We start from the raw sequence: 27,673 nt of genomic DNA, 5'->3' as shown, positions 1-27,673 counted from the left end.
GGCCCAGACCTATGTCGAATCATCCAGGCCCGGGCCATTGAATCATCCGGGCCTGGGACGATGTCAAGTCATCTGGGCTCGGGCTGATGTCGAACCTAGTTGGTCCGCGTTCAGGTTGTGTCGGCTTAGGTCCGGTTCAAGCCAAGTTAGTTTGTGTCCATATCAAAATGGATTTAATGTAATTGACAAAGTGGATTTTATCTAGGGATGGGCATGGATTGGATTTTTCAAAATCCAATCTAGATCCAATCCAAATCCAAAAAAATGGAATGGATTTAAAATCCATATCCACTTTAACTAGATCAAATATATTTGGATTTCTTTAAAATCCATTTAAAGTGGATTGAATCTAGATTAAATCCACATTGTTAATTATATTAAATACACTTTGTCGATTACATTAAATCCATTTTGATATGGACAGAGACTGATTTGGCTCGAACTGGGCCTAAGCCGATTCAACCTGGACGCAGACAAACTTGGCTCTACATCGTCCCATACCCAGACGATTTGACATCGACTTGGGCCCAGACGACTCGACATCGACCTAGGCCCAAAAGACTCGACATTGACTTGGGCCCGAACAACCGGACATTGACCTGGGCTCGGACAACTCAACATCAACCTGAGCCCAAACGACTATACATCATCCCGGGCCCGAACGACTCTATATTAGTCCATGCCCGAACAAATCAACATCGGCTTGGGCCCGAACGACTCGACATCGACCTGGGCTCGAACAGCTCGAGCCCGCTCACCTCAACATCGACACGGGCCAACACAACTCGACATCAGCTCAGACCCGCTCAACTCGACATCAGTTCAAGCCCGGGCCCGCTCGACTTAAATGGATTGGATTTAAAATCCAAAAATGTGGATTTGAATTTGAGATAAATCCATTTAAATGGATCAAAACTAATATGAATTTGTATAATTATGGATTAAATCCATTTTTTTCCCACCCTTAAATCTAATTAACAAAATGAATTGAATATAGATTTAATCCACTTTAAATGGATTTAAAAAAGATCCATTTGAATTTGATCTAGTTAAAATGGATATGGATTTTAAATCAATCTATTTATTTGGATTGGATGACCACCCCTACTACAAATTAGAGAATTCGTAAATGTCATAAAATGATATTTGCATTTGTTTATGTACTGTACTGTAAAAAGTAATCCCTGTATGTCTGCGCTATCTAGAGACTAGGAGAGTAACTTTGTCTGTTATCAAGAATCAACCAAACAGTTAAAATACCTCTTGGCATACATCTATTGAACAATCAACCACACAGTTAGCAGAAAACAAAATGCAATGCACCTCTAATACCGGGAGGTTTTCTGCATTTCACAGACCTATATCACAAACCAAAGAAACATCTATGAAAAGAGTGCCTAAACAATTCTGTCAAAACATGTGCTGTACAATTAAGTATTGCAAATACGAACTAGAATTGTTCTTCTTTTACTAAAGATACTCAAAACACAAAAACCTTCAAGGGAATGCAACTCGCAAGCATGGTCCGAAATGTCAGTTTGAGCACCATGATTGAATACCTGGATCAGATTAGTATAGGCGACATTGTATACTATTTCTAGCAAAAAAGCAAATTACTTTTTGAATGAAGTAATCAATAGAAAGGCTACTGGAGCAGGAGACAATGATACTTCCCTGCAAAAATAAAAATAAAAACAAATCAATGACAAAAAGTGAGCAAGCAGGTGACACCCCTAAAGTAATTCAAGTCACAAGTACATTACCACTACAAGATATCGATTCATAATGCTATGAACAAAATCAAAGATTTATTAAAAACGTGAACATAGAACATTACTCACCCAGATCAACATCATTTCACGTGAACTTCAATAATATCATCGTCTTCCATTCCAAGGCTAGCAGGGGTTTCGGACGAACTTATTTTATCACCATCAAAGGACAATACTATCTGTTTCTGGTCACACTTGCTTTTATCTGCATATGTTTTGACAATCCTTTCAAACTTGTCATCCTAGAGACAATTAAAAGATGAGTGTAAGGATTGAAGCTAAACTCTGTTATGAAATATGTCCACTGGCCTATAAATGAAAAGCAGCTTTGGAAAAAAAAATCAGAAACACAACTATTGTATACCAACAATTACTACCTGAAAAATAAAATTATCAATATCACAGAATATAACAGTACACTGACACGTGTAGCTGAATCAGATACAAACCCTTAAACATAAATCAAATCAGATCGTTTAATGAATTATTCATTATCAATAGTAAAACATAGCTCTAAGAGCAATTTAACAAAATGAAACGTATAAAAATCAACACATATAGTGGTGAAGTTAAATGGCTAACAAAATTACATATAAGTTTCAAAATAATTTTATTTTAGTCTCCGAAATATCATGATTAGAAAATTATATCGCCAAGCTGAAGAATCGTACGTGAATTATAAGATAACGATAATCATGCATTGACAACATAAAGTATATCTGCTGAAGGAATTATATACCATAAACATTCGAATCTGCTTTGTTCCATCCTTGTCTAGAACAGAAATGACAATCTTTGGTCTTTCAGAATGCTCTGGACTTTTCTCATCTACACAATCCCCCGAAGACTGCAATGACTCATTAACTTCAAATTTAGAAGACTCTTCAACATCTTTTAACAATTGTTTTGCTGATTCGGCAAATGAGGCCAGTTCCTGCTTCTTTAATCTACACGCATAAACAACACCCTATTAGAAACTGTAGATAAAAGCGGGTAGGGAATGAGGAGTAATTATATCGGAAATTAAAACCATTTTCTTCATCAATGCACATCTTTTCTATGTAATGTTGACATGTGGAGCAATGCAAAAGGCAAATGTAGCTCCATCCAGATAAAACCACTGAAGATTAACACGCAGAAATGATAGGTATAAAGAAAGTAAATGAAAAACTGTGTCAACAATTCCATTTTATCATTGCATTTTGTGGTTAGGGTTGAATGACCTATTTATTTTTTTCAAGAACATAAAGAAGGCTAGCACCCACCCTACAATAGACTAGGGATGTATGCATTATTCTTATCCTACAATCAATGTTGGAGCAACCATTTCCAGCTTAGAATAATGACTATAATTTCAAGGGATGTAAAAAAAGAGGCAATAGCAAGCAGCAAAGATTTGGCATTTGAAAATCCTAAGAGTGAAATGTACACAACCTCAGTTTTTTCAAGGTTGAATCCTCATCAATCGACTTCTGCGTATTACCAGCACTCTCCGGCGGAGGGGGTAACCAATCATCATCTTGATCCTCAATATCCACCGCTGTGACTTCTTTCTCATTAGTCTTCTTCTCATTCTCAACCTAAAACCCAACATTATCAACAGTTACAAAAGCAAAGCCAATAATCAAGAAACAAATACATAAAAATCAGAGTAAAAAAAAAGCCTTACAGTCTGGAAAGTCTTCCTCTTCCTAGTATTAACGCAAATCACATCATCGTCATCAAAATCATCTGCGACCATCACAGTCAGACATTCAAATTCCAACACAAACTCCCGTGGAGTACCAGTAAAAAAGCGGAAACAGTGATCTTGTAAAATTTAGGGTTTGAAATTTTGACAAGAAAAAGAAACGCACCATCGATGGCGATGGGGTTCACAGGCTGAACCCGGCTGTAGTCAAACAATGGTTCCAATTCTTCATCCTGCAAAAGAATGAGGAAAATGAGATGGCGATTACGAGAGAAACCCTAATTACAAGAAGAGTAAGAGATAGAGAGTTTCACCATCTTCGTCGACCTGTGTCGTTCGGTGTCTCTGGATGTTGACACTTTAAAGGTGGGGATTCTTTGCAGTGTTTGTGGATTCTGTAGGCAATCCCGTCTCCTGTTTCACTATCCCGCTTCAAACTTTAAATTCGTTTATCACTTTAATATTTCCAATAAATATTTTTTAAATATAAAAACAAATACTTTTTTAAAATAATTATTTTTTAAAATCTGGTTTTCAACGTATATATGTTAATTTTCGTTTATAAGAAAATAGATTTTAGAAAAATGTGAACTTTTTAAAAATATTAGTGTTTAGTTATTTATTTTATTTACAAATTAAAATTATTCATGGGCTATCAATAAATAAAGTTTAAGTTTGCATGACTGAGCAAAGTTTTTTTTTTTCCTAGAGAAAACTACTGGTACTTATTTAAACTTGTATAAATGGATTAAAAAATATATAGCTATTTGATTATATAAATTAAAATCAGTTTATTATATTCTTCCAATTAATAAAGAATGTTGTTGGCCTTCCTCATCCTACAAAAGGACGATGACTTCATCATTTCCTCTTGGAATGACTAATGATGATTGGTTTTTGGTAAATCAAACTAATAAGACCTTTCTCTTCAGGAGAAAGATTGAATGAATTTGACTCTTGAAGTGTTGTCGCTGTCATATTCGCAGAGGTATTATGTGACCCTTCTTTTCTTCATTCAAAGATAAATTATTTTTATTAGTTATACTATGTTTATTAAGTTTTGTTTTTCATAAGATAGTTTATGCTATTTTTGTTATTTATTTTGAAAGAACTCTTGCTATTATATTGGATGTTGTATTTTGTTTTACTTTATTTGTTTGTTAATTATGAAAATCCAATTTAATTTATCGTTTTAAAATTATTATGTTTTAAGTTGATTATCTTTAAAAACTTTTTTTGGTTTCACCGTTAATGGTAAAAAGCACAAATAAATACAATAATGAATTGAGCCATGTTTGTACTTTTTTAATATTTATATAAAATAAGTTATTGGAACTTTAAAAAAATCTAAATTAATATATATATAATATTTAACTATATTCTTTAAATGAAATTATTTGATATTAAAATTAAAAGAAATATAAAGTTCATTTTTTTCTTTTGCACAAAAAAAATCATTAAACAAACTTTTAAAAACAAGTATTAAATATGAGCAAAATTGTGTTTTTATCTCCGTTACTTTAACATTCACACCACAATTAATCATTTGTTACCTAATTATATTTATAATGCTTAAACGATGTATTTGTTGTGTCACCTACAAATAATACTTGAGCAATCGTATATTTATTTGAGCGTGAACATGTTTCAAAAACTCATAACACCAAAATTAACTTTCATATTATTGCTGGTGTCTAGTCCAAGTGAAGTGAAGGATAAATATTTCAACATTTTTCACTCATTTGAGTTATACACCTTGTTACTTTAATATATTTGTGTTATTAATTGAATGATAGTATATAAGACATGTAATCACAATTTGTCACTTAGACAATAAGTTACTGATTGAGTGATGATAGTTAAAAAAACATATTTTAAAGAACAAACCATGCAATGTTTACTTTCAATACTTAATACTACACTACTACAAGAAAATCATGAAATAGAAACCAATTTTAAAATATAACAAAGTATTAATTGTTATAATGATTAAATTATAGACAATTTTAAAAACTAAAACAAATGATTTTTAAATTAGTTTCTAAATAATTTTTAAATTGGTATTTAATTAGCTATCAAAGTTTTAATTGCCAATTATTTATATTCTAAAATTGGTAGAAAAAACATTGATAGCTAATTAGATACCAATTTAAAAACCATTTAACAATAATACAAATTAATTTAGAAACCAATAAATCTCCAATTTTATTACTATAGCAACTAATAATTTTTTATTTATAAAATCAGTTTCTATTTTATGATTTTTCTTGTAGTGCATAAAATATTAAAACATACTGCTATAAATACAATAACAACAACAATGTAACAACAATTTGTTGATATACTTTAATTCAAGATATTATTTTTTAACAATCATTTATATGAATATGTAATTTATTTTTCATACACCAACATAAAAAATCTTTTAACACATTATTCCACATTTAGACAATATCTATTTAAAGAGATTAAGATTAACTCTGTTTTATCTCAATTAATCTCTAATAATAATTATTTCCTTTTCCTTTGAAGAAATTTTGTTCATGTACTAATAATTTCTAAATATTAAACCATGGACCAACATCATCTCCCTTTTATAAAAAAATCTCTAAAGAAGAGGAGAAAAAAAAAATTCTTAATTTTGAATTAACTACTAACTCAAATCAATAATATGATTAGTTAATTTTGATCCTAACCTTACTATGTCTCACAAGATATTATATTTTTGTTGTTTCTTGTCAAATAACCTATATATATATATTAAATAAATAAATAAGGAGAGGAGGTTATGTTTTTGATAACTAAATAGATATCTATCTTTTTTTTAATGAGAATTAAAATTTGATTGAATTTTAAATTATGTATAAATTTGAGTATTTTTAATTATATTTTTATAAAAAGTTTTATTTTTATTTATTTATTTATTTATTTAAATATTTCAGGTTTTATTTTTATTATCAATAAAATAATATAATATAACAGTTTCTTTTATTTTATTCGTCCCCACTTTATCAATTAATTTTCATTTTTTTAGTAATTAATTTTTATTTCCTCTCTTCAATCCCATCGCACAAAATAATTATTTAAAAATAAAGAGGTATTTAAAATATTTAATAAAAAAAATATTTTAATAGAATTAAAATTAGAATATTTAAATTTATATAATATTTAAAATTTAAAACCGACCTCTAATCCATCCATATAAACAGTGTGGCAGAGTATAGAGTTATTTTAAACCCACCATTATTTTATGGCTATTACACGAATCATTATTCAGGCATTAATATGACTTCAGTTTACTGTTTTTTTTTCTTGTGAAAATTTTATGCAGATTTTTTAAATTTATCATTTTGTAAAAATAGTTAATATTGTTAAATGTTTAAAATTCAGGTCCACATAAAAAACTGCCAAAGAATACTACAATGAAGTACGCATTTTTAGATATCTTTATATCTTTAACAGATGTTTACGTTAGTCAAATATCTACCATTTTCTTTTTCTTTTTTACAATTATAAAAAAAATATTTTTAATTATCATATTATCCTCAAAAAGCAAACTGTGAAATGGTTATTTAGTTTTCAAAAAATATATTTTTTTTAATATCTCCTTTATTATCTTCAAACATATCTTTTTTTTTACAGAATCTTCTAACAATGAAACAGAGTGGAATGTTTCACTTTATCTCATAAAATCCGCGCAAAGAATTCTAAAGATATTGAAATTCTTGACTTTTTTTCACATAAAACCAAATTTCTTAATAAAGTTTAAATGGGTTATTAATAATTCAACAATACTTTTTCAAAGACATTAATTTTTCCACAACGTAAATAGGGAAATAGCTGTTATTAAATAGAATTATTAAATAGAAGTATTAATTAATTCACTACTACAGCTAGAAAAAAAAAAGCAGATTTGTTTTTGGAAATGTGAAAATGATTCCTAAAATTAATGCACTCTTAAATTTATTCAGTGTCACACTACTTGTAATAGAAGTTTACTATTATATGTAGAATTTGAACTACGCGTTTTTTTAAGGTAACGTCTATGAATAATTACCTTTTACAAGTAATTAACGTCTTTGAGTGAACTTTCTCAAACCTATTTCTAATTTTACTTTGTACTAAAAATGCATCTATATTATAAATATTTTTATTTTTTAATTCTAATTTACTATGAATGATAAAGCTGTTAATTTTCTGTTACAGAAAAAATTGCTAGTCTTTTAAAATAACTACAAAATTATCATACAGTGTGATACAATTATTAATGCCGAATCTTTAATTCGACCAGTATTAAACTCAGTATTTTTTTTTATTAAATTTCAATTCATTGTAAATTTAGATATTTTTAATTAAAATTTTACTAAAAATTTAAATATATAAATTTTGTATATTTTTCAACTTAACACGTGTTATTTGATTTTGCTATAGTTTAGGTGATAGTAAAAAATCTTTATATTTATTAATTAAGTTCTGTCAAGTAGAGTCACGTAACATTGAAGCACCAAAAACTCAAACAATACAAAAATAATTTTTTTCATATTAAATATTATTATGCAATTTCACATAAAAAAATTAAGAATCCTAATTATATTCGAAATAGATTACGTTACTTCATATCTTTATATGATTAATTTAATTTATTTTAATATTTAATTTATAAAATAAAATGATGTCATTTATTATAAAAATAAACTAGAATTTTAAATTTTCATTTTTTATTATCTAAATTCATGATGTTATGTTTGATACCACAGTTCAAACAATTACATTATTCCAATGACTCAATAAAAATATAAATTTTTTAGACAAAATAATATTTTTAACAATAATTCAATTAAAAATATTTAAATTTATGAAAAAAATAAAATTTAATTAAACTGTTTTTTTAATAAAAATTTAATTAAAAATACTTACATGTTTATAAGAGATTTAAAATTGAATTAAACTAAAATAATTATATTGCTTCCACAAAAGGAACAAAAGGTTGGTAATAAAAAAAATACCTTTTATATATGGTCACATTTATTATACCTTGTTTGACACTTGTCCTCCCATTCTATATAAGTTCTGTAGAATCCACAGACACTTCAAAGTTCTTCCTCTGCTTTAATCCTTCAATTGCTTCATTCGTTGTTCAGTTCTTCTGCCTTCTAACTCACTGTGAAAATGATAGATGAGTCATTTCCACTGATAAATTACGTTCCTAGCTTTGCAAGAGGTTTTACCATTCTGCTAGTACATGATGACAAATTTTCGCGTTCATACTTTTCAACAATTCTTCAGCTATATTCTTTCAAAGGTATACTTTGAATTTTCTCTCAATTCTCTTTGCGACTTTCATTTCCCTGTTTCTGTGCTCCAAATTCTTTGCTATATACCCTTTTTGTGTTTTTGTCCTGCACGAAATCTCGTGTTTGGACTCATTAATGTGTGTGTATGCCAATTGTCACTGGATAAAAAAAATGCAGACTTTCATCTGTGCCCTCCCCTGTGAAATTCGTCAAAACCCTTCACGATTTACCAGTTCTTACTAGATCTGATATGCAATCTTTGCTTGAATTCTGAGAATGGTTTTTTTTTTGCTCATAGCTTCAAGATATTTTCACTTTCTATATCTATTTATCCATTTTAATGCTAAACAACATGCATTCATTCTCCAACTGGTTCTTCTGCATGACTTCATAATTTTATCTTGATATACTGTGACTCTTCAAGTGTACAAGAGTTTATAAGATGTTATTTATTTTGCTTGATCTGCAGAACAAATAGCTCTCATAAATGTTTGGTTTTTCAGTTACTGCTACAAATAATGCATCCGCTGCTGCATCCATGATTTGCCGTCAAGAAGGCATGTTCAAACTGATAATGGCTAAAGCTGATATGCCTGACATGGACATCCTTTCTTTTCTCGATGCAATACTTGAAAAGGACATTCCTGTGATCTGTAAGTTCCAGTTCAGATCTTGCAGTTCACTTAATTTTCTCCAAGATTTTGCTGATCTCATGTGATTAATGTACCAATGCATGGTTTTGTATCATGTACAGTCATCAACTCTGGAGTATTTGATGAAGTAAATAGGAAAGCTTTAGCTACAGGATTGTGTTATTTCCTTCAGGAGCCTATCAGTCCCAATGATCTTAAATATCTATGGCAACATGTGTATCACTCAAGAGCATATTCAGCCAAAAACACTCAAAATGCAGGCTCTCAGAGCATGGTGCTCCATGCAAAGGGATTACAGAATACCCAGATGAAACAGGTACAGGGAGATCTCAATAGCACTGCATGTCATATATGCATCCTAAATTCCTTGGGATAAAGAGAAAAGAAATTAAGTGGATAGAAACAGACAAGATAAATGGAAATAAATAAAAAAATAAAAGGGAAAATTGAAGAACTTTTGTTATAGAAAAATAAAGAGAGTTAGTGAAAGATATAATAAAAAAATGTTAAAAATCCCTACTTATTGTCACTTTATTTCCATGTGTGTAATTAGCATTATTTCACACTTTTTTCATAGTACCAAATATGGAGGCAGCAAAAAGGAAAGAGAACCCTTTGTGACTACACAATGCCAACCCATGATGACTATGTGGGCAAGCGAAAAGAAAAGAGATATGTTGTGCACGAAAAGCCAGATTCATTGGGATCAACCAAGATGAACTTTAACAACCCCAATCAATATTTCAGAATGTTTCAGTCCAAAAACCGTTTCAGTGTTTGGACTCCTGAGTTGCATCAGAAGTTTACTGAAGCAGTGCAGGAATTAGGAGAGAACAGTACTGTTTCTTTTCTGTTTAATTCATTCCTTTTCTTTTCTTTTCTTGATTCTCTATCAGTAATGGATTCAAGCTTCATTCATGATAAGATTATGAGTGATTATTAATTTCAATGCATGTGTTTCACTTCCTTTTTTGTGTTCAGTTGCTCGTCCAAAACAGATATTACTTCGGATGAATGTTGGTGAGACTTACCTCACTGTTCGCCAGGTTGCAAGTCATCTGCAGGTTATTTTCTGCCACTTCAACTTAGACATGCAATAGTTTCTCATCATTTATGTTGCACAGATTAACGTTTAAAATTCTTCATAGCAAGTTATTCCAAATACGCATCAATATATATATGCTTTAAAGTTATTAGGGTTTGCTTTAAGTTACTGTTGAGTTATTTGGAATTTACTTAACCTGCTATAAATAGAATTGCAATTTTCTGCTTTCCTATGAGAATCTATACTATGTAAGTTTTATGTATGTTTTGTTTAGTAAATGACACTTACCATTAGTATTAATAGTTTAAAGGGAATATCAATGCAAGCTATCATGATGTCTCATAACTTTCATCTCTTTTTCCATAACTGTAGATAGCTGCATTTATTGGCGATAGTCACCATGCATGTGTTTCTCGTATTCTTCATTGTTTTAGCTTGTTTCTTCACAAACATTCTTCTTAAACAGAAATACAGATTGCGGTTGAAATGTGAAGAGAACTCTCGCAATTCTAATTTGCCTAAAGTAAGAACATCATTATCCTCAGGCCACAAAGCCAACTCTTCCTCGTCCGAAGGATCCACCTTTGAAACAAAAGGTAATAATTATTATAATTTCTCTCTTTTTTTTTATCAAAAAAATTATTAAATAAATATCAATTTTAGATAATAAAATAATTAGTTACTATATTAACAAAATTAAATATTTTTATAAAAATTAAAAAATTATTAATATTTAAATTAATTTTTATTATTGATAGATAATTTTTAAAGGTATCTAATTAAATATCAAGATTTTAGATAATTATTGAATGATTGTTTTGCGGTGTAGATAGCATACCAACGTTTGGTTTGTAATTAATTCGTTACTTTAGAACATGAAAAGATCATTTGAACCAGGTCCCCCAGCACCAAAGGTTTTGTTGAATGTGAAGCATAATGAAGATGAGATTCGAGTGAACAGCGTGGGAATGGAATTCACAGCTTCTTGGGATTTCGTAAAAACGTTTCTGGAAGACTCTGACTGTTTTAATTTGTATAAATATGAAACCGATCCTGCTGCTGTTGATCAATGCACTGAGATGCTAAGAAAAGTTCTAGAAGGAAGGGGTTCCTCTTAATGGTAATTTGGTATGAACAACACCAACATTATTCCATTTGCTTTCAATATGTATACATATGCAGACATAGGCTATATAATTATTAAAAATATTATATATATTTCTCTTTGACAGACAAAATTTATGTGATTGTGAAGTGAAATTTTATGTTAGAAGGGAACTCTTATGAGTGGTGCAATTAACAGAGTCAAAGAAGAATTTTAAATTGCGATGCAACACTTAATGGCCTTCTCACTAGATTATACGCGAATGGTATAGAAAGAATGTCACTAAACATTCGTTTTTCCTCTTATTTGAGCTAAATCTTATAGTTTCAGCTAAATCTTCTTGTGATCTAATTAAATTTTTGTTTTTTTTATATTAATAAAAATATTTATATTAATAATTGATAGTAATATTAATTTTTTATATATATAAATTTGTGGGTAAAATATTTGGATAATGTAAAATTTATATACGGATAGATATTTATGAGTAATAATTTGTAGATAAAATTGAATTTACCTACAGATTCACATTCATGAATAATACTGAATTTATCAACATACTCATATTTATAGATAATATCCGTAAATAATATTAAATTTATCTTTCAATTTAGATATGTGGATAAAAATTCATCAGTCAATCTATTTTTTTTTTTTAGTGTGTTTGTTATCTAGTGAGATTATTCCAAATCAAAAGTTAGTTTTAAACTCAAATCATAATCATAAGTGTATAATTATATTAAATATTGAAATAATATGATCTATGCACTAGGACAATTTCACTTGAACAAAAAATTTTCTCTTAAAGCATACATATGATTTGTATATTTAACTCTTAAAAAAACTTAATGATACGTCAGTATTTAAAAAATATATAAAATTTCTCATATATATATATATATATATAGATATATATAAAGATGTAAAAGTTAATTTTAATTGTTACAAATCATAAAACTCACAAATACGATCGATGTTTATGTTTTAAAAATTAAAATGAAAACATTATTTTATTAAACTTACTTTATAATCCATGGAAATACGGATTTGAAAATTGAGTTACTCAACATTTTAATCTTTCTTCCAAATAGACTATGTCTGAGTAAGGGTGAAGAAAAATGAAAAGAACACGAAGTAAGGGAAGATAATTACTTATTGAAAATTTAAATTAATTCGACTTCCGACTCTACCTCTCAAAATCACACTGGTTAATTGGTTTAGTATGATGGACTCACTTCACTATACCAGAGACTAGGAGGTGAGATTATACCAAAGATCGAGTGGTCGAATTCCTACGATCTCTCAACATAAATTTTTTTTAAGAGATACAAAATATGATTAAAATGTCATTAGATCTATATTAACCCTTTTAATTATGTAAGGCCTGATAGAAAAATATAAATAAAAAAAAAACTATCATGTTAAAAGGTAATAGTTGTTTAATCTTTAAACTTAATAAATTAGATATATATTTTTTAACTTGAACGTCGGAATATATTTGTATTGACTCATCTCTCGGACTTACAACGGAGACAGCTAGATTTGAAGAAAATACTGACTTGATAGAAGCTCTTGGATAAATTGCAAGAACAATTATCCCCAACTGAATTCCCACAATAGTAAAGTTTAGATGAATTCCAAACCAGGATTAAAATAATAATCATAATCCAAACGAGTTCAATATATATAACTAAGTTCAGTTTTTATATATTGGTTACAGGGCCTTTAAACCAACGGTGACCACTGATTAACCAGAAAGAAACAACAAGAATAAGCAAACATCCAACAGCCACAGGGGTGTAGTTAAGTGTCTCCATGGTTATTGGGTAAGAAACAGGTAATGAGAAGAGTATGGAAATGGTCAGCACCCAAAGAACAGCCACCCAGCCAACAATGACTCCGTAACGGCCTAAGTTAAAAGGGCCAGGGACAAAATCCTTCCGTGCCAAGGTCACCCTAAAGAATATAGGTAGGGCATAAGCAATATAGAGGCCAATCGTTGCAATGGATACCATGGCCTCAAATGCCACTATGCTTCCAAGAGACTGCAAACATTTACATTTCACTCATATGGTCAAACATATTATTCCACTTTTCAACAAATCAGAAAAACCTAAACTTTCAGCTTATTATAAATGAAAGCTTATAATATATCACATACCGTTAAGGCCATGCAAAATGATATTGAAACGGAAAGCCAAACTGCATAGATGGGAACCTCCTGCTCGTTAACTTTGTGCCACAATGATGACAATGGCAGAGCCCCATCTCTAGAGAAAGCATAAACCATCCTGAACAAGTTTTAAGCATCATGTTATATTCATCACTAAGAAGAGAAATTAAGTCTCGCACGTCTTACCTTGAATTGCTTGTAACGGAACTCATACCACAGAAAAATATGGCAACAGCCACAATTACTAAGCAAACAATGCCCCCAGTTCCATGGCCATATCTTCTCTTGAATGCTAGATAAAACACTTCAGCAATAGCATACCCACCAGCGTCATTATCTTCACTCAGAAGGTAATGAATGTCGGTGACTGCAAAGGTAATGCCTAGTATGTAACACCACCCAACTATAATGGATATCCCAACAGCACTCACAATTCCTTTTGGTCCATTTAAGTCAGCATCCCTGGTTTCCTCTGTCTGCATACAGAAGTTACAGTAATCAATGAGTCTTGGTGAGATGGTGTTTACAAAATTATTTTTTATTAAAATCGATTTTGAAGAAGTGATTTGTGGTAGAATTTTTTAGCTTTAATTATGAAATTAAGTTAGCGGAAATCCCAGTATAATTTTTTCTTACAGCAGTTATTTGCAAAAAATGTAACCCCAACACACTGTGCAGTAACTGCGGTTTCATTTTCCTTGTACTTATATCTTACAATGCAGATCAATTACTTGTCTGATAATATGCTAAAACCTTAAGAGTCTTAATTCATCTGCAAATATATGATCATGGGAAGGAATTGTTTCTGATAAGTTGATAACTATAGTTTAGTTTAGTACTTGTTGAGTAGATGTGAGCAGGATGCATACATGTGAAACATTATCTTCTGATAATATATCATATCTTTTTTAAGCAATTTTGTCTCATTAAAAATATGATTTACCAGACAAGGAACTTTATAAAGAGTGGAAAAGATGTACCATATAAGCTGATGCATCATATCCAGTTAGGGTATACTGACTCATTAGAAGTCCCAAGAGAAATATGTAGGGCTTGCTGCTGATTCCATCCTCATTTTCAGTATTGAAATGAGTAAAAACAAAGTTGGCACTAGCCCTTTCCGTTGCAACAGATGGAATACCAATCATAAGCACAAAAACACCTAAAATTTTCAATTTCAATTAAAAATTCAAAAAGGTTGCCATGGAGAACTGAATGCAGAAAGCAATCATACAGGAAATTTCTTCATACCTAGAACATTCCAAATAGCTGCCAGCCGTCCCAAGAATGATAACAATGAGATAGGAAGGTTGTTTATGATACCGTGTAGGAGCAAAATCAGCCCATGCAAAGCAATAACTACGTATTTAGAAGCCTCATATCCACCACCATTTTTCCCACCAGTACTAAGGAGAATAATAACTTTAATCAGTTGTGCAAGTGAAAAATCTACACTTGTTGTCACTGCCCACTGCAAATGAAAAAGAAACCAAAGTTGGAGCTTCAAATGGATTAATGGAAATCTACATCCCACACAAGTCCTTGTAGTGAAAAGTGAAGGATGTGAAATTTGTGTCTTCTTAAGAATACCTGGCCAACAATATTGAACCTGCAAAAACAGATAAACCATCCAACACGCATCAGAGAAACACTGTGGTAAAGCAAATATGGCAGAGTCTCCTATTATTATACTTCATAAACTGATTAAGCAATAAACTTTAATTTCAAGCTATATGGCGTTAAGGAGAGCTAACAAATTAGGCAATTGTGGTCAATTTTATCAGATTAAGAGCACTAAATTTTACATCGTAAGTTAGAGAAGTAAATAAAAAAACGAACAAAGTATGCATTGTATCATTAATTATAAGTTATAACCGCCAATTTTGGGACTGGATTTAAAATAATTTCCATTTTTTTGTTGATTATGGTTTATCTATGAAATATAGTCTAAATTTCTATTCAAAAGTTCAGTGCATGTTCCTTATTGCTGTGGTTTTTGATTGACCAATCATACTAAAATATAAATGTAACAGGAAAATCACTAGTGGAAAATCCTGAGAAACAAAGAGATTGAGACAAATTAAGAACTTTTTGACTAACTTTTTATGATAGACTTAACTATCAATAATAGCAGTATTTGGTGGAATGACATGTTTGTTGCACTGATATATTGGTGAATATTAGTATCCTACAAACTTCAAAAGTATCTTCTCTGTTCTGAAAGATCAAATTCTTCTTCTTCTTGTGCTTCTTATGCTATAAATATAACTTCTATCGACCTATTTCCCTGCTACAAACCTCAGAAACCTCACCATTAAATTACAAAACATTAATTTGCTCAAAGTTAAAAAAATTTAGTCTTTATGTGTAACAAGAATAGTGGCAGAAGACACAAATACAGAGGGTGCGGAAATTCACGAGAGACACGTCACACGTGATCCAAATGATCCGGGTGGGTGTGTAAGGAAAAGCACACGATTCAAAATAATCAACCGATTGCTCGACGATTTTGATTAGTCCATAGCTTAGCTTTATATGTGGTTTTGGAGAGAGAGTGAGGCCAGAAAATAAGTTTCTTTTTATTAATCTATAAAATAAGTAAGTTGAGAAGAACTCAATTTCTAAAATCTCCACATAAAATATAAGTTAGGTTTATGGTTAAAGTTGATTTCACCCATTATAAATATTAAATTGATTTTAAAATATTTTTTAGAATTGACATGAGTGCTTACAATATTTTAAATTGCATTATCATTCTTTTAAAGTTTTTTTTATATTAACGTTATTCCTTTAATAAACACGCATAATAATTATTAAAAACAAAATATGTTTTCGATTATACTAATATAACGGAATTCAAATAAAATTAACAAAATTAAAGCTTTTTATTAAGATTGTAATTTTTTTCTTATTATACTAAAAACAAAATACACTAATACTTGTTATATGAATCTATTGTTTATTCACTAATTTTATTATTATTTGTAACTTAATTTAAAATTCAAGAATCAATTAAACTTGTCAAACTAGATCGATCCAACATTGTTTGATGTGGGTTTGACCTTGGTCAACCTTATATCAGCTTAAATTAACATGGTCTAACACAAGTTTAACTTGATTCAACCTAGCGTGGGTTCGACTATACTTGACTTGATGTGGGTTCGACATTAGTTAGCTCGTTGTAGGTCTTACTTGACTCGATTCGAAGTGTGTTTGACTCGACTTGGTTTGACATTGACCTAAATTGACTCAATCCAATGTAGGCCGAATCGACTTAACCTAAGGTGGACAAAAGTAAACTCGACTTGAGGTGGATCCAACTCAACCTGACATAAGGCGGACCTAACTCGACTCAAAAACCTTAAATCCAATTTAGTCCAACACAATATCCCCATTCAAACTACAAATTTGTAGAAAATTTACAAAAAAATTGTGCATTTTTTTATCCATTTCTGAAATGGACATACTTTTAAAAAATTATGCCCATGCACAAGTTTTGTCTGCATGATATGACTTCCTTGTAAAGAAATTATGTTATATAAACACAACATCACCCTCCCCCAAGTAAAGTTGTGTTTGGCCACAACGACTTATATGTTGATTGCAAAGTCTTGTGGCATAAACACGATTTTGTTTAATATAATTGAAGTTAATGATTTTGTTAATTTTTGTTGTTTAAAGGTGAAATTTTGCAAAAAACATGACTTCAACGTACGAGATTGAAACTGAAGTCGTGTAGGAGATTCACGACTTTAGTATTGATTATGTCATCTAAATTGAGTATTTGAATGAATGTTGGACATTATTTTTAGGATGTACCATTGAAAGAAAGGGAGAAAAATGGTGTAAAAGTGAGGTGAAAGAAAAAATGTGTATATTTAGTGATATGATGTAAAAGTTAAAGGAAGAGAGAAAAGTGATATAGAAGTGAGGTGAAAGAAAAAATGTGTATATTTAATGATAAGAATGAATAGGGAATGAATTTTTATATTAAAATAAATAAATAAATACCATAATTTTAACTTATATAGTAAAAAAAATGTTAAAAAGATGTGTTAGTTATGTTTATATAATATTTTTTTAAATATACACCTATTTGATTAATATAGGATAAAAAATACACCACTTTGTTAAATTTTCCCAAAATTGCACTCTCACGCTCTACATAAAAAAAAAAAAAAAAACTTGTCACGCAAGACACGTTCAACTCGCTATTAACGAATTGACCAGCAAGTAATTGGGAAAATGAAGTTAAAAGGAGTAGTTGGGTAGGTACCAGCCAGTAATCCAAGAAGCAAAGGGAGCCCAGGTGGGCCCAGAAAGCTTGGCGCTCCAATAGTAAAGCCCACCGGAAGTGGGAAAGGATGAGCAAATCTCAGCCATAGAAAGCGCCACAGTCATCGTGAAAGCAGAGGCAACCAACCAACCATACACGAAGGAAACAGGGCCGCCATAGTTCAACCCAGTGTTGTAAAGAGTGGTCACTCCGGCGAGCACCGAAATAATAGAAAACGAAAACGCGAAATTCGAAATCACCCTGTCATAGTTCAAAGAAATTAAAAAGAAATGCAGTGAAAAAATGGAAAGAAGAGAGAGTAGAGAAGAGAAATATACGATAGATCACGCTTGAGTTCTTGCTTGTAACCGAGTTCTTGAAGACGAGCATGGCCAGAATCAAGCGGAACGTATCCTTCGGCAACCGCATCGGAGTGAGATGGGACTGTTCTGTTGCCTCTGCCCATTATGACGAATCACCAACCACAACAATGCAGAAGAGTACTGCTATATATATAACTTCCTTTCTTTAAATATGCCCACGTTTAATTTTGTATTTCTCTTCTTATTCACAACAATATTTTTGTTATCACTACAAATTATTATTGGAAATCACAATGAGATTTTATAAGATATAAATAGATGTAAAAAAATTTTATACGAATTTAAGTTTAATTTAAAGTTTAATTTTTAATATAATATTAAAGTTAAGCGTTTATTGAATTAATCAGTCTATCTGTTATCTATTATTAGACATTGTTTATAATATATAGTCTCACAAACATGTTAAATTCGACGTGAGGGAAGTGGACCACATCAACTAGAAAGTAGTCTATTTGTTAATATATTTATTTCTTTTAAAACTATATCGTGTTAACTAAATTTATTTAATATTTAATATGAAATTTAAAATCACGTATAAGTATCGAATCAGAAAAGAACGATGAAAATTACAGAGACGAAGGAAAGTGCAATTAAAGAAGACGTAACTTTAACTTTAGCAGGATGGCCAACAACCGTTATTTATTAGATGTATTATTAATATGAAAAAGTGAAGGATGTTACGTAATATTTTAATACAAGAAAATATTATAATTGTAGGAAGTCAGAAGTAAGTTTTATGCATGATATATAAATGTTAAGGAAGATTAATTAGTGTGGATTTTATATTTTGATTATTTTGTGAATGAATGGTAGATTGAGAAGAATAGTTGTTGAATGAATTTAATTGGAAGCTGCTGTTCAACTGTATATTCCGCTTTCAAAATGCAGTTGACTTACTTTATACAAGAGGTTTATAAATCACTGTCGTAATCACTTAATTATAAATCACTGTCACATATTGTTATCACTTAATTATATTTCAAATATATTTTATTTAAACTTGTGTTTAATTCTACTTCATAATTTGGTGATTTTATAATGAAAAATTTATGCATGAAAAAAAGACTGTTAAAAACAAATTTATTTGAGATTTAGTTTCAACTCAAGAAATACATTAAAAACATTTATGTTTTTAATCTATATATATAACGAATCAATCTACCCATTCCCTCGCAGGAGTATTCTAGTGTGAACTACCATTCTTTCAATATTAAATAAGAAAAAAAATTAATATGACAAAGAGACAAAAATGCATGAAAAAAAATATATTAAAACGGTATAAAAGACAAAATTTATGTATATTTATATCACTCTGAGGTTTTTAGTCTCAACCAATAGAGATTTATGGATGGAATGAAATAAAAAAATAAATTTCTTTTAACACTCTAACGTTAGAAAAAAATCATTCAACAATTATTTCTGAAAAAAAATATGATATTACAATAAAATAGATAAATAAAATATGATATTATTTATCTACTTTTTATATTTTTATGAGTTTTATATTAAATATGTTAATTTGTGATTTAGAGTTTTCTTGCAGGTCTGTGTTATTCTTATTTAATACATATATAAAACATTTATTAATTAGTGCATAAGATAAGTTGAATTTACAGAAGTTTCTTTTTTCTTCCTAAAATGTTTATCAACAAACTTATCTAAATTTGGGTTACTAAACATTTAAAATTCTCTTCCGATATAAATACAATAAAGAACGGACACAGTCATAGGACAAAATACAATAAAATAAAATTAGAAATTAATTTCCAATGGATTGACTCAGTTCAATAAACCAACCCATTTTTGGAGATGTTGTTTAAAATCTTCAATTTACATGAACCGATAATAATATTATAGAGACTAAAACATAAAGAAAAATAAATATGAAACAAGGATTCTAAAAAGAATCATATTGGAAATGAGTTTGATACACAAAAATATGTACACAACTTCAAATTTTATATGTTAGTAATTGGGCCTTTAAACCAACGACGACCACTGATAAACCAGTAAGAAACTATAAGAATAAGCAAACATCCAACAGCAACAGGGGTGTAGTTAAGCGTCTCTACTGTTATTGGGTAGGAAACAGGCAATGAGAAGAGTATGGAAATGGTGAGCACCCAAAGAACAGAGACCCAGCCCACGATGACTCCGTAACGGCCCAAGTTGAAAGGCCCAGGAACGAAATGCTTTTGTGCCAAAGTCACCCTAAAGAATATGGGAAAGGCATAGGCAATATACAGACCTATGGTTGCTATGGACACCATGGCCTGAAAAGCCACTAAGCTTCCAAGAGACTGCAATAAATTTACATTTCATATTATTCCACTTTCAACAAATCAGAGAAACCAAAATTTGCACCTTATTATTACAAATGAAAGCTTATCATACCGTTAATGCCATGCAAAATGATATTGAAACAGAAAGCCAAACTGCATAGATGGGGACCTCCTGCTTGTTAACCTGGTGCCACAACGATGACAATGGCATGGCCCCATCTCTAGAGAAAGCATAAGCCATTCTGGAAAATGTTTAAGCATATCATATTATATTCACATGTAAGTGTTGTAACTAGAGATATTCAATCCCTATCACTGAAAGCAAACTAAGGTTTTTGCACATTTACCTTGAATTGCTGGTAACTGAACTCATACCACAGAAAAATATGGCAACACCAACAATTACTAAGCAGATAATACCCCCACTTCCATTGCCATATCTTTTCTTGAATGCTTGATAAAATACTTCAGCAATGGCATACCCACCAGCATCATTATCTTCACTCAAAAGGCTAAGGATGTCGGTGACTGCAAAGGTAATGCCTAGTATGTAAAACCATCCAACAACAATGGAAATCCCAACAGCACTGATAATTCCTTTCGGTCCATTTCTATCAGCATCCTTGGTTTCCTCTGTCTGCAAATACAAGTGAGAGTGCATGTTTTCAGCCCAACTCATCCTTTAAAAACCATATTATAAAGTGAGAGTACATAAGTTCTATAACATAAGTTGTCAAGCACTGTCTTTAGTTAATGCAGCTCAGCATGGTTTTTACCAAAAGGAAGAAAATGAGTAGAAAAAATTCACCATATGAGCTGATGCATCAAACCCAGTCAACGTATACTGACTCATTAGAAGTCCCAAAAGAAATATGTAAGGTTTGCTGCTGATTCCCTCCCCATTTTCAGTATTGAAATGAGTGAAAACAAACTTGGCACTTGCTCTTTCCGTTGCAACGGATGGAATCACAATCATAAGTACAAAAACACCTAAAAGTTTGCAATTCCAATTGCAGATTCAGAAAGGGTTGCCAGTGAGAACGGAATGCAGAAAATAAAAAATCAAACAGGAATTTTCTTCATACCTAGCACATTCCAAATAGCTGCCAGTTGTCCTAAGAATGACAACAATGAGATAGGAAGGCTGTTTATTATACCGTGTAGGAACAAGATTCCCCCATGGATAGCAATAACTACATATTTAGATGCCTGATATCCACCGCCATTTTTCCCACCAGTACTAAGCAGAATAATAACCTGAATCAGCTGTGCAAGTGAAAAATCTACACTTGTTGTCACTGCCCACTGAAAACGAAAAGAAACCAAAAGTTGAAGCTTGAAATGAGTTAACAGAAATCTACATCCCAGACAAGTTTAGACCTTGCAGTGAAATTGAAGGATGTTTAAATTATAGAATGTGTCTTCTTAAGAATACCTGGCCCACAATATTGAACCTGTAAAAACAGATAAACCATCCAACAACCATCAGAGAAACATATTGCAGAGTATCTTGCAATAAGACCTTACAGGTTGATTAAGCAATACACTTTAGTTTCAAGCTATAAGGCATATTAAGGCACAAAATTAGGCATCTGTAGTGAATTATGTCTTAAATTATCGAAAACCTGGTTGAACATTTTACATCATAAAATTGAGAAGTAAATGAAAATTTATGCGCCATTATCATTAATTAATAACTGTCTGTTTTAGGAGTGAATTTAACAGAAGCTACATCTTCTTGTTCATTATGATTAAACCTGAAATATAGTAAATTTTCGGAGCATGCATCTGGTAAACTGAAATACAAATACAACTCTAAAATCTCTATTGGAAAAAGAAATATTACTACAATCAGAGATTGGAATGGATAAAGAATTTGTTACTAGCTTTAATGATAGATTTACTATATATAATACCAAATTCTAGTAAGTAGAATGGCATGTATTCTGTCCACCTAGCACTGGTGAATACTATTACAATTAATTTCCTATGTATACAAAAATGCTACTGTTACAAACCTCAAAAGTCTCTTCAGTGGTCTGAAAGATCAAATGACAATTCTTCTTCTGTCTCTCTTAATGTTAAATTACAAAATATTAATATACTGAAAGCTAACAAAAGTTCTGAATTCTAAAAAAAAAAAGTTTTTCTAAAAGTTAAAATTAATATATATGTATATATATACACACACAAACAAATTAATTTGTATAATTTTTAAAAAAATGTGCAAAGTTAAATTTAATTTATGAAATATTAATTTAATTTGTTCACATCTATTGATAAACTTTATGTTTGGGCTCTATTCTTGCCTGTTTTTTTCTGTTTGGAATAAATTTTTTGGCCCATTTACTTCCTTTTGCTTAGTTTTTGGGTCTTATTCCTTTATCTAACGGGTTCTTTTACTGCTGTACTTTCACTTTTCTGATGAATGAAATTTCTAGATGATATTTTGCTTTTTTTGTTGTCTCTCTTTTTTATTCTCTTTTTTTCTCATTCTTTTTAATTCATCTAAGGTTTAGGATTTTCTGGGTTTCTTATCTTGTGCAGGTGTTATCTTCTTCATCTTTGGGTCTTCACTGTGGAAGATGTTCAACTTCTTTCACAAACACTTTGGTATTATCTATCATAGAACTAAATATGAAAAAAAATGATTAAAGAAAAGTTAAAATTTGGGATCTAAGATTTATCAGATTGCACACAGGCTCATCTCTCAGATCCCAAAGGGGAAAATTGAAATTCAATCGGTCCCACCAATATTGACACAGTCAACGCGTCAATAAAAACTGCTCATAAAAATAAAATGTCTGATGGTACCTTCTCTGTGTGCAAATTCAGAGTCAGGCATTTATAAATTACAACAAAAGATACTTTCACACCATCAAACAATCATGCATAACACATGCAACAAACTTTTAAATATAAATATAATATCAACAAAGAACCACAGCCTCACAAGTTAGAAAAAAAAAAGGAAATAAGTGTTAAAAAATTACCCTGAAACAAAAAGTCATACTATTTTATCAACCAATACCTTTTCAAATATTAAATCAAAATAAATATAAAATTTTATCTTTTTTTCTGCAGCTTTATAACTTTATTTTATCTATTTTTTTACAACTATATAATTTCATCTTAAAAAAGTGACTAGTTTTAGACCCAAAAAGTTCAGGCTGTACAAATTTGGCTGAAAAGGAAATTTTTGGCATATTAACTTAGTCGGGGAACAAAAATTTTAAACAAACAACTTGACTCCAATTAGTAATAAAAAACTTTATATTTGGAGCATCAAATATGTATTCACTCCTATTTTAAAATATAATTAAGAGGGTATGTCAAATAAGTATATTTTTTAAATGAAAAGATTTTTAAAATAATTCATGAAAATAATAAATAATTATGTTTTGAATTTTTCACTTATGTAACACCTCACTTCTTCAAAAATTAATCTCCTCGATATGCAGCAACCATATCTCTTAAAATTAACTCGTAGTTAATAGGATATTGAAGACTGGGAGAATACTGCCAAACACGGAACACCAACCATAAGCCAATCCAGAAGCATTCATATCAATAACAAGAACAAATTCAACCCAAAAAAAAAAGTCTGAGGGTAGGTGCGTGTGTGGGTGATTTTGAGAAGAAATTGCAGATTTAAAAAAACAAAAGAGAATGATGTGTGTACTACATGAATGATACTAATAATACTGGTGCATCATTCATTCATTATTGATTCATTCATTCATGTTAGCATAATCATATCCTGTGTTCAGAGAGAAACTATTTATTTTGCATTGAGAATTAAAAACTAAACTAAATTGGGACTATGGAATTGAAAAACAAGTTAAGGATTTGGGTATGGTACCAGCCAGTGATCCATGAAGCAAAGGGAGCCCATCTGGGCCCAGCAAGCTTGGCGCTCCAATAGTAAAGCCCACCGGAAGTGGGAAAGGAGGAGCAAATCTCAGCCATTGAAAGCGCAACAATCATGGTGAAAGCAGAGGCAACGAACCAGCCATACACGAAGGAAACAGGGCCACCGTAGTTCAACCCAGTGTTGTAAAGAGTAGTGACTCCGGTGAGCACCGAAATAATAGAAAACGAAAACGCAAAATTCGAAATCACCCTGTCACAGTTCAAACAAATATTTCACAAAAAAAAAAAAATGCAGTGAAGAAATGGAAAGAAGAGAGAACAGAGAAGAGAGACATACGAAAGGTCACGCTTGAGTTCTTGTTTGTAACCGAGTTCTTTGAGACGGGCATGGCCAGAATCAAGTGGGGCGTGTCCACTTGCGACCACATGAGAAGCGAGTGTATTTTCAGAAACCATTATGATTTGGTGAAGCAATCACAGAGACTCTCCGTGGTCAATGGAAGCTGCTCCAGAGAGAAGAAGATGGAAGAATGTGTTTCTCTTTCTCTTCCACTTCTCTCCGCAACTTCTTCTTCGTCTTTTATTTTTCTTTCCATTTAATATAAAAATGTATAATTTTAAATATTAAATTTATTAATTTTCAAAAATATTAAAACTTATTTGCATGTTTCTATATTACATTCTAGAGATTATAAGTGTTCGCCTATATTACATCTCATCTCCTATTATTTTCTTTTCTCTTAATAATAAAATGACATGAATAATTTACTATTCCAATTTTTTTAGATAAAGAAAGAATATAATAAAATAGAAACATGTTCAACGATTTTATTAAAATAAATGAAATTGATTGTATTTCTTGGTTTCTTCAAAAACAACCTGAAGTAGAAAGACTGAAAGGGAATAGTTAATAAGTGATTCAAAATATAATTTATTAAAATAAATATAACAAGTAATCTGGTGTGATTCACAAGAAAACTTAGCATTTTTTACAAGATACTAAAAGTTATATAAAAAGGTTTAGAGAATAAACAATAGTAAACTCTTAATCTAACTAACCCTGAACCAATAACTCGATGTCGATGTCTTGTTTTTAATTTGATGATTAATTTACTAATCATGATTAAAAATATATATTCACCGACTCTAGATTCGTGATGAGTTTGAAAAACTTTTGTTTTGGGACACTCAACTCAAGATTCTATTTTTCTTTTTGTCTTTTGCTTTCCAAAAAGATTAGCCAGAAACCACTATTTTCTCTATTTACACGTTTCTTTGTCTGTTAGGAATAATTTTAAAAAATATCAAAATATCACTGCTACAAAATCAAAAATCATAAAATAAAAATTTTTAAAATTAAAAAATAATTAATTAATATAGTGACTAAATTAGATATATTTTAAAGATTAATAAATTTTAATTTTAAAATTAATTTTTATTATTGTTAAATGATTTTTAAATTGATATCTAATTAGTCAACAAAATTTTTATTATCAATTATTTAGATTCTAAATTTGGTAGAAAAATCTTATTGTTAATTAGATATTAATATAGAAATCATTTAATAATAATATAAAATAATTTATAAACTAAAACTTTTTAATCTCTAAAATAGTCTATAATTTATTCATTATAGTAATTAATTATTTTTAAAAAAAAAATGGTTTATTTCATGATTTTTTGTGTTTTAAAATATACTTTTTTGTTTTTAAAGAAACAATACTAATGAAAGTTGTGTTTTTAAAATTACAAATAAATATGAGGATAGACATAATATTATAAAAGTAAACACAATGAAAACCACTCATAATGAAAATTTGTTACAGTAACGATAAAATAACTAAATAATGTCATGAAAAATTAAAAAACTACTTAAATATGTAAAGAGAAATAACTTTATGAAAAAAATAAAAGTCTACTTAAATATCATATGTTGTTTCTATCTGATTTCTTTCTAGTTTTAGCTATATAATAATCATTAAAGTAAAAAATATATGGTTTCAGTTATTAAATGCAATGGTCAAATTGTAATATATTTTTTTATGTTCATGACGTATATAGATGTAAGGACTAAGAAATATCGCATTACAAAGAATAAAAATATATATTATTTTAAAATAAAGATGACTTAACTTCAATTCAACACTTTGTTTAAACACGTGCCCAAATAATATAATTGTCAAATGTGAATAAAAAAACTAAGAAGTCAAAGATATGTGTTTAGAATAAATAGTTAATACCTATCATTTTTTTTATGACACACAAAATTATTAATAATCTTTTATATAGCTGAAAAATTACGTATATAATTTAAATCAAATACGAATTATATATCACAAAACATTGAAAAAATATTAAATAAAATTCATTTTAAAAAATAATTAATTATTATATTAAATAAATTAAATATTATAAAAATTATTAATATCTATATTAATTTTTATTATTAAATAATTTTCAAATTAATATCTAATTACCGATTAACACTCAAAAGTTAAATTATTAATATTTTAATAATTAATTAGATACTAATTTAGATATTAATAATTAATTTTTATTTAATAAAATTTTAGTAGTGAAAATCATACTTAGTGTATTTTTAGGATATATATACGGTGCTAATGAAGTTTTATACAATTACTTTTAAGCAACATATACATGGATAGAAAAGAAAAACAACAGTAACCACAACCAAACAATAAAATTAAAAAAAAATGACATTTAAATTTTAAAAATAATAAAATAAGAATACTGAGAGTAAGCATTACCCTGATGTAATTTTTCGAAAACATATATTGAATATTTTTATATTAAGGTTTTATATATATAGTCTAAGACACTCTTTTAGCTCAGAAATATATTTGATAAAAATTATTCAGTAAAAATATTTAAAATGCACGAAAAGTTTTGCAAAAAAATGTCACTTACTTAAATATTATTCACGTTTATCTATTTTGTATATTATTTCTTAAAAGATATCATTGTTCCATTAAAGTTATTATGTTGACTATAATATTCGCGCTTCAAATCTATTGCTTTATATAAATACAAAACGATAAGTTCAAATTTTACTATTACATATTAATTTTTATGAATTCAATAATGATATTTTTTTATTAAATTTATT

At 29.5% G+C, this 27,673-nt stretch overlaps 4 protein-coding genes across 6 annotated transcripts; 1 reads left to right on the top strand and 3 right to left on the bottom strand.

The window, feature by feature from the left end:
- Window positions 1–1,246: 1,246 nt before the first annotated feature.
- LOC137828585 (Ubiquitin-like superfamily protein) lies at window positions 1,247–3,900 on the bottom strand. The gene is made up of 7 exons (XM_068635223.2): window positions 3,777–3,900; window positions 3,629–3,695; window positions 3,442–3,503; window positions 3,207–3,352; window positions 2,512–2,719; window positions 1,842–2,014; window positions 1,247–1,674 (listed from the first exon to the last, which is right to left on the bottom strand). The coding sequence occupies exons 1-6, from the start codon at window positions 3,777–3,779 to the stop codon at window positions 1,853–1,855; spliced, it is 648 nt and encodes a 215-aa protein (XP_068491324.1). The 5' UTR covers window positions 3,780–3,900; the 3' UTR covers window positions 1,247–1,674; window positions 1,842–1,852.
- A 5,365-nt stretch (window positions 3,901–9,265) lies between these two features.
- Window positions 9,266–11,572, top strand: LOC137827963 (putative two-component response regulator-like APRR6). The gene is made up of 6 exons (XM_090304305.1): window positions 9,266–9,409; window positions 9,511–9,725; window positions 9,987–10,245; window positions 10,391–10,473; window positions 10,921–11,050; window positions 11,352–11,572. Exons 1-6 carry the CDS (start codon window positions 9,295–9,297, stop codon window positions 11,570–11,572), a joined length of 1,023 nt encoding a protein of 340 aa, XP_090160431.1. The 5' UTR covers window positions 9,266–9,294.
- Window positions 11,573–13,136: 1,564 nt separating this feature from the next.
- LOC137828778 (amino-acid permease BAT1 homolog) lies at window positions 13,137–18,549 on the bottom strand. The gene is made up of 8 exons (XM_068635461.2): window positions 18,347–18,549; window positions 18,009–18,269; window positions 15,323–15,341; window positions 14,984–15,203; window positions 14,713–14,894; window positions 13,919–14,208; window positions 13,721–13,850; window positions 13,137–13,604 (listed from the first exon to the last, which is right to left on the bottom strand). The coding sequence occupies exons 1-8, from the start codon at window positions 18,472–18,474 to the stop codon at window positions 13,263–13,265; spliced, it is 1,572 nt and encodes a 523-aa protein (XP_068491562.1). The 5' UTR covers window positions 18,475–18,549; the 3' UTR covers window positions 13,137–13,262.
- Window positions 18,550–20,165: 1,616 nt separating this feature from the next.
- LOC137828323 (amino-acid permease BAT1 homolog) lies at window positions 20,166–25,194 on the bottom strand. Of its 3 annotated transcripts, none has more exons than XM_068634846.2 (8): window positions 24,884–25,194; window positions 24,536–24,796; window positions 22,109–22,127; window positions 21,759–21,978; window positions 21,482–21,663; window positions 21,021–21,310; window positions 20,786–20,915; window positions 20,166–20,691 (listed from the first exon to the last, which is right to left on the bottom strand). In XM_068634846.2, exons 1-8 carry the CDS (start codon window positions 25,000–25,002, stop codon window positions 20,350–20,352), a joined length of 1,563 nt encoding a protein of 520 aa, XP_068490947.1. In that variant the 5' UTR covers window positions 25,003–25,194; the 3' UTR covers window positions 20,166–20,349. The 3 variants fall into 3 exon arrangements, with proteins under 3 accessions (XP_068490947.1, XP_090161089.1, XP_090161088.1); XM_090304963.1 differs by having other exon boundaries at window positions 22,054–22,127; window positions 24,884–25,121; XM_090304962.1 differs by lacking the exon at window positions 22,109–22,127 and having other exon boundaries at window positions 24,884–25,118.
- Between the last annotated feature and the right edge of the window lie 2,479 nt (window positions 25,195–27,673).

Source organism: Phaseolus vulgaris, chromosome 7, assembly GCF_051622355.1.
Source record: "Phaseolus vulgaris cultivar YP4 chromosome 7, ASM5162235v1, whole genome shotgun sequence".
NCBI classification, from domain to species: Eukaryota; Viridiplantae; Streptophyta; class Magnoliopsida; order Fabales; family Fabaceae; genus Phaseolus; species Phaseolus vulgaris.
Note: the sequence above shows the minus strand (reverse complement) of the source record. Positions and strands in the feature narration are given on the sequence as shown.